The sequence below is a fragment of the Penaeus chinensis genome, chromosome 4, assembly GCF_019202785.1.
Source record: "Penaeus chinensis breed Huanghai No. 1 chromosome 4, ASM1920278v2, whole genome shotgun sequence".
Classification (NCBI taxonomy): domain Eukaryota; kingdom Metazoa; phylum Arthropoda; class Malacostraca; order Decapoda; family Penaeidae; genus Penaeus; species Penaeus chinensis.
The window spans coordinates 27,954,004-27,961,503 of record NC_061822.1 but is presented as its reverse complement, the minus strand read 5'-3'; the positions used below and the strand labels follow the sequence as shown (position 1 = coordinate 27,961,503).

Genomic DNA, 7,500 nt, shown 5'->3' with positions numbered 1-7,500 from the left:
GCGTAGTTTAGGATTTTAGAACAGAAGGGTACGTATGGTGAGAGATTTATTTAGGCTTGTAGATCTTTCCACTGCATTGTAACTTAAAAGAGTCAGTGGTAAACTGTTTAATATCAACTATGAATTCGACAATTTGAATTTCTTAAGGGGAATTAATACCCTTTTGTAGTATTTTTTGTTTTTTGTGGGTTTTTTTTACAGTAAAATTGAAATATACTTTTAATAGCGCCGCAGTTTGCAAATATGAAATCATACTTGAGCTGTTGTTTTTTGTTTTTTGTTTTTTTTCTGTAGGATAGATGATATGTAAAGTATATGTCCGGACACTTTTCTGAGCCCCTCTTATTGTAGGCTTATTTTTCTAAGGCTCTGGGCGTGTTTTGTGTAATTGGAAAGGGATTTAGTTTTTTAGTTGTCAATGAGCGATTAACATGGCTAATTTCAAAAGTTCAGATAAAGTAGACATCGCATATTACCTTTACATTTCGCCGAGATCTAACTTTGGCGGGAGGGATTTAAGACTTCATTCAAAACAATGATGTTGATTTTTATGTTTTTTTCGTTCTCAGTTCCAGACAAGAAGGAAGGCCAGGGCGCCGGAGCCAACGTGATCCACGACGGCGGTGAAGGGTCTCCCGAGAAGGACTCTCCGGGGAAGGAGTCGAAGTCCGCACCTGCGGCAGTCGTTTCCAAAGCCCCCGGGACACCTCCCACGAAACCGACATTCCCGGCCACCGTCAGCTCGAATCAGCAGCGGACGTCGCCAAGACCCACACCTTCCACGAGTCAAACTCCTACCGATGCCCCCCCTCCTCAGAGCCCCACGACGACCTCGAGGCCTTCACCAGCGTCGGATATCTTCAAGGGCCCTCGGCTGCCGACGAAGCTCGATTCCCGCGTCGACATCCCCTTCCTCCAGACGACGCTGACGGCGCCCTCCTCCCCGATGGTCCCTGCCTTCGTGGCGCGCGACCCCGTCAGCAAGTTTAGCTTCACCAGCAACAGAGAGGAAGACTCGTCCGTCGATCCCATAGAATTGCAGGACATCGTTTTCCGGCCGCTGGTTGCTCGGCCGAAGAACAGGACCATCTCGACCGACCTGGTTCCGCCGCCGATGCTGAAACCTCTGCTCGCCACCGCCACCCCCCTCGACCAGCGGGCTCGGCCACAGGATGATTTTGCGGTCTCCCTGAACTCCACCGCCTCAGGAGGATTTCAGGTACCTAGCACTCATTTCCAGCCCCCGATAAGAGACTCGGATGTCACCCTCAGGCCCCGAGGAAGAGAATCCTCAGTCTCCTTCACTCCTCCCAAAATAGGAGCGTCGGTAATCCCCCAGTCCCCTGCATTAGGAGCGCCCGCCATTCCTCCGAGTGTCTTCTTAGAACCTCCTCCCGTTTTCCCGGTCCGCTTCGCCTTCGGGACGGTGCCTCCCCCGCGCGGCCAGAGACTGAACCCCCAGCCTCCTCCTAGGATGAAGCAGGAGGCGCCGACGCCGTTAGCCTCGCGCATGGGTCTCCTCCGGCCCTTACACACTCCGGTCTCCAGCGTCCCCGTGGAAGCCATGCACTTCTCTTCGGCTCGCGGCAACCGGGACTTCTTCATCCCATCCGAGGGCCTCACTTTGCCGGCGGAGGACCTGTCCATCGTGAGCGAGAACAGCCTGGGCGAGTCGCATAATCACCACACACACGACCACCACCACGACCACATGACTATGGTGTTCCCTGCTGATCCCAATGAGGAGTTTGCGGCGCTTAAGCTTAATCCCGAATGCCCCAGGTGTCACCCAGCTTTCCTGAAACCTGGCCAGTGCACGCCCTGCGTCCTCATCAGATAGAGATGGATGCAGTCATTGGCGGAAAGAGGATAAGCAACATAAGCTGAAACGGGAAATGGCAGAAGGGAGGGGGTATTTTTGTAAGTATTAAAGGTTTACGAAAAAAAAAACACTGACAATTATAGATGGAGATGAGTTCATATTTGCATTAAAAAATAACTTTCAACCTTATAAAAGAAAGAAAAAAAAAAGAGATAACTAAAAACTAAAATAACAAAAGTCTTATTCCGGCATGGATTAGGCCTGAAGTTTGACTTTTTGCATTTTACATTAAACAACCAAAAAATACATAATTCCCGACTTCCTAAGAATATTTATTTAGTTATCGTCTTTAATAACACGTAATACCATTAGAAAATTGCAGTCTGTCTAAAAAAGATAATTGAGAACGCGCGGTCTGCCATCAAAGAAAACGTGGAAGGCAATACATTTGTGATTTATCGGTTTTTGTTAGGCACACATCCTGAACAGAATAGCTATACTTCAGCATTTTAGATATAATTAGATGGTAGCATGACTAAAAGCATATAAGTATTTGCATTTAAGGAAAAAATAAAGCAAAATACTTCATTACTGTAAATATTAAAAGGCTTCCTTGTGTAAAGCACACGAGATAGCAAATGCAATATCCGTAGCAGAAGACCAGAAATAATTTATTACTGATTTATGTAAAGATAAGGAGAGGCATGTGACGTTAAGAATCTACAAAAAAAGAAATCCTGATATGGAAAACCTGGCGCTTTTTGTTCTTGTTAATTAACATGCTTTTGCTAGTTTTACTTACTAGTTACTGAATTAGGTGTAACGCTATATATGTATTCGACAACGCTTACTAAAATAGGTGAATTTGTAATGCCTATTTCATAATTAAGCAGCAGTAACAGTCAGTAACAAATGACACGCTACCAAGGATTAGTATCAACAAAATATACCATAAACCATACTATTATCATTACAGGAAGTGAGCAAATGTAATTCTCATTCCCAGTACAATGAGTACCTGGAACAATGCATTTATATATATTACTGAACACCCAGTTATTTTTTCCACACAAAGTAAAGCTTGAGATACAAGTCTATGGATAATGGAATCCTAAAATATCCCAGTGCCAAAAGCCGGTCTAGAAATAAACAGGATTTGAGTCAACTAATTACCAGTGATGGGCCTTTTTTTTTTTTAAAGTGTAATTTTGTCCAATGCTCCAATTTCTTTCATACAAGGCCAGAGTTGGATAAATATTTGGTGTATGTGTAAAGGTATCAATGACATGGTAATTATGTAGAGATTTTCCCACACACGGAATGGAGAAGGTATTACTTCTCAATGGGCAGTGTTTTAAGTGTGATTACATACCTCATGTAGGATTTTGATGTTATAATTATGAAAATGTGACGTTAGATGAAACATACAACCGAAAAGTATAAGTAGATGTATAGATAAGGTTTTTTTTTTTATTCATCTGTCAATAAAATTCAGTGTGTGTACATGTGTACGTATGTGGGTGGATGGATGTGCATCTGTATCACATAGCAACACATGCACACACAATAATATATACATATACATACACACACGCACATGACACACACCCTCACATAAACATGAATGTATAAATGTATGGTGAATGTCCACTGTAATTTTAATTACACATACAGCATACACACATATGCATTTGTGTGTATTTTTGTAAAATGTGTGCGTGTATGTTCTTGTTCATGTTAGTAAACTGTTACCATAAAAGGTGTGCAGGACACAGCTCTTCTAGTTTAGATTTCCTTTGTATTAGCATCAACACTTGCAACTTAAAAATAACTTGTAAAGTCTCAATGTTCATTACCATATAATCAGCTTTTAAAAATTATACTTTTGTCTTTTTGTTTTTTGTTTTTTCTATTGGATATGTGGATTCTTCAAAAAGATGTCTCAGTAAACAAGTATCTACATCTTGTTTCATTTTCCTATTTTGATGTCAAGTCTCTGGGACGTAAATACATTATTAAATCTGTTTTTTTCATTCAATAATTCAAATAAAGGAAAAGAATTATTACTGACACATTAATCAACACCAGAAATCATGGAGGGTTATTCCCTTTTACATTTAAAATTAACACTAAATATTCTGAATGGTTATTCTTCTTTACATTAATAAAGGACTGTCATTTTCATACCAAGTCTATCAATAAAGAATATATAATTCAGCCAAAATCATCAGGGAAATCTATGAACCCCAAAATTTTAAGTATTCCGAGTATTGCTACCTACACTTTATCAACATGAGGTTTTTAAAAAGACAACCCTTTCTAATTACAACATATATTTACATTCATAAAAAATAATGTACAAGCAATATGCAGCAGAAAACGGCAACACCTCAGTGGCTATACACATGTCTTCCCTTCAAGATCCTTCTCATTAATACTTTTCGCCCAGACAGAGTAGACATGCGGGTCTTCCATCCATGTCGCTTGACACGCTTGACTTCGCTGGGACGGGGGAAGTGGTTTCTAACATTTGTGCGCCCACTTACAGCTCCTGGGGAAAGAATATAGAGTTTGGTATTCAAGGGTAGCATACCCACCACAACCCTCAGAGAGTGAAATGTAGCATTTGGAAATACTGCTTTTAGGGAGGGAGGGAAGGAGGGGGAGATACAAATACTGTAAAGACAGGCATAGTCAAAGATCCCATAAAGAGAGCAAAAGAAAGACAAGTGATGTAAAGAAAGACAAACACAGGTAGGCCTACTGTAAAGAGTAGCAGAGAGACACAGGTACCTTTGAGAGAGGCAGAAACACAAGAGAGGCAAAGAGATACAGGTACTGCAGAGAGAGGCAGAGGTAAGAAAGAGAAGGAAAAAAGGTGGAGAGAGAGATGCAGAGAGCAGGAAAAGGAAAGAAAGGGAGAAGGAGAGATAGAGAGAGGAACAGAGTGAGTCTGTCATAGTTCTTAATCTCTCTAATATACTTGCTAAACTTGCACAACTACACTGCTCTCTGCACTAATCTGTTTTCCAGCAAATGCCAATCAGTCTCTAACATATATATTTCGTTAAGATAAAGTCTACCCACAAACTTTATGCTATAATAAGAACCAATCTAATTTTTGTCTTGCCAGAGTACTAAAGCTACAGCAAGTTTTGTGTAGATTTGGATACAACTTAGCCAATTGTAAGAAAAGACCTGTTTCAATTGCCATCCTGTACTGCCCAACATGACCAACTAGGCAGATAAATTTCAAATGACCCTTAACTGGACAAAGTAAATTTAGAACTCTCTTTGTTGTAACTGATGGATTCACTACACGTAAGTGTTCATATGGGTTGGGTCTACAATCCAGGTACCCAGTAGAATCAACATTCAGGTAAGCCTAGTGCCCAGATTTTGGGCCACATGTGGGCAGTGAGGCACCTGGATTCAGTGGGTTAGGCAAGGTCAGATAGGCATACTAAATGACTCTTTAGTGACTAGAGGCTTACGGGGACATTTATGTGTAAACAAAATTCACAAAAAAAAAACTACACTGGACAGAACACCTACTCAGAACCAATGGGTTAACTGTTGGCCATAGTACATATGTAAAGCTTGGAGGTTTTTTTTTTGTTTTTGTTTTTTTCTTTTAGTAATGACTAATTCATTCTGAAAATGACAATGATCTTAATATGGATCAGTAACCAACATGACTAATTAGTCTTGAAATTGCAATAACTGAACAGAAAAATGATTTGAGACCTTGGTCAGAGTCATGTAAATAAAAAAACTAAACCATGATCTTGGAAGGGCCTAGAAAGGTATATGTTGCCCATAAAGGGTTGATCAGAACAACAAAAAATTTACAGTAATTTTCTAGAACATGTCCATATCTTAAAACCTACGAAATTTGGCATTAATGATCTCCTCTCAATGTCTACTAACCAATTAGAGCCAGTATAGTAGATGGAATTAATAAATAAGCATATTATGAGCCTCCAAACCCTCCAGCTTGGTTGACGTCAAGCATGAGGCCCATCAGTCCAACCTGACCAAACTCTTATCTTGCTGTGTAGAGGCAATGGAGATTTAGCACTTCATGTTGAGAGTTTAAGAAATGCATTGCCTTAACAATGGCCACACTACAAAATCTAATACCACAATTCCTGATAATACCTCCTGTCCTCCCTCTTGTATAGTTGCTATTGGTGCATAAGGCCGACTAAACACTAAATGTACACTATATATCAGTAATATCCAAACTTGATGGGTTTTAAGGTGCAAACGTGTTCTAGAAAAATAATCAGCTTTAGCTCTCACTGGTCCTAGTTTGGGATTTGTTAACGAGAGCAATGCAACCTCCAGAGACTCTCCCACAACCAGATTTTGTATATATTTCCTCAATTGAAATGTTTATTTGCACAAACCTAAATACAGGGGTATCATGCAAACTCCAAAACCCAAACCTAACCTTTCCTACCTTCCATTTATTCCCTCTACAGGGAGACAAGCCCCCCCCCCCCTAAACCCCCTTTATTAGCACTTCATGCCAACTTATAGAAAACGCAACAGTAAGAACTCTGTCTGTGTGAGGATTTTGTGGACTTAATCTCTGAGCAGTGACTTGCAGCAGATATCTTTTTCATTCTGTGGTAAATATAAGGCAGCAACTGCTTTACCTGCTTTACCTGTGTTAATTGTGACTTGTATTTCTTATGCTCTACAAGATGGCGATGTCCATTTCCCCCTTGTCTCTGTGCGTCGCCCTCGGTAACATTAACCCTTTTAAGTACGACTAGACACGTCAGTGCTTCTTGAAAGACTCAAGAAAAAAAACAAGGTATCAGTTAACTTTCATACATGCTTCACTATCAAGGCAAATCATACACGGAAACGACAGAACAAATGGACCTCAAACTCTAAATCTAAGACACTAAACCCACGAAACGGAAGGACCATTACCTAGGAGGCCGAGACAGGGCGCCAGCAAGGTACTCCCAGCGCCTCCGCCCACGCCGAACACGGGCGCCGGTATGGGCGTGAGGGGGGCACTACCAGGGAACTGAGGTCGTGTGAAAAGTGTACGACAGGCACTGAGACATCCTCCCACTGCCCCCAACACCGAAGGAATCCGAGTCGCCGCGAGCAGGGAGGCCATGGCGTGAAATTCTCCCTCTTGAGACTGACGCGATGTTTTAGCTGGAGGTGTGTTGTGGCTGAGGGTTGTTCTCACCGTGGGGGATTTACCTTATTTTGGGTTCATTTCCTTTGTTTTTCTCTATTTCTATATTAGATATCGAGAAATAATAATATTTATTATATATACCGATTGTGTTCTCATCTATGTCCCAGAAATATTTTATAGTATTTAGAGTATTAGAGAAAACCGCAGTTAAATTAATGGCCTTGGCCCAAAGACCTTATATCCAAGTATCAAATTGACGTTTTTTAAATCTTGAAAACTATCAACAACAATGTTTACGAAAATAATATAATTAATAAATCAATTTCCAGTATTATGAAAGGTAAAACCGAATCCCAATTATAATATCAGAGCACAATTTAAAATATTATGAACAAAATACCGGAACCTAACCCGTATATAATAAAACATTCAGATGTCAGAAATCTCGGCAGTTTCAGAGATGTTGTGGAGATACGCCACTTGGGAGATGAATTGAAACATAAAACAA

The 7,500-nt window shown here is 40.7% G+C and overlaps 3 protein-coding genes across 3 annotated transcripts in view; 2 read left to right on the top strand and 1 right to left on the bottom strand.

Moving 5' to 3' along the window:
• The window catches only part of LOC125024993 (proteoglycan 4-like), a gene marked incomplete in the record, with an annotated part of 47,809 nt that extends 44,405 nt beyond the window's left edge, over positions 1-3,404 (top strand). The window contains 1 exon segment of the mRNA XM_047612816.1: positions 570-3,404. Coding sequence (XP_047468772.1) covers positions 570-1,840 — 1,271 coding nt within the window.
• Positions 3,405-4,138: 734 nt separating this feature from the next.
• Positions 4,139-7,039, bottom strand: LOC125024994. The gene is made up of 2 exons (XM_047612817.1): positions 6,770-7,039; positions 4,139-4,373 (listed from the first exon to the last, which is right to left on the bottom strand). Exons 1-2 carry the CDS (start codon positions 6,963-6,965, stop codon positions 4,213-4,215), a joined length of 357 nt encoding a protein of 118 aa, XP_047468773.1. The 5' UTR covers positions 6,966-7,039; the 3' UTR covers positions 4,139-4,212.
• A 394-nt stretch (positions 7,040-7,433) lies between these two features.
• Positions 7,434-7,500, top strand: part of LOC125025086 (sesquipedalian-1-like) — a 15,004-nt gene continuing 14,937 nt past the window's right edge. The window contains exon 1 of the mRNA XM_047612993.1: positions 7,434-7,500. This exon is cut by the window's right edge and continues 146 nt beyond it. The gene's annotated coding sequence lies outside the window, so the exon portion shown is untranslated.

Bases quoted from the DNA above. Each gene is read 5' to 3' on its own strand.
- LOC125024994 (XM_047612817.1), bottom strand. From the start codon at position 6,965: ATGGCCTCCCTGCTCGCGGCGACTCGGATTCCTTCGGTGTTGGGGGCA. The intron at 4,374-6,769 runs GTAATGGTCCTT...TTCTTTCCCCAG, and splicing joins GCCCTGTCTCGGCCTCCTAG to GAGCTGTAAGTGGGCGCACA.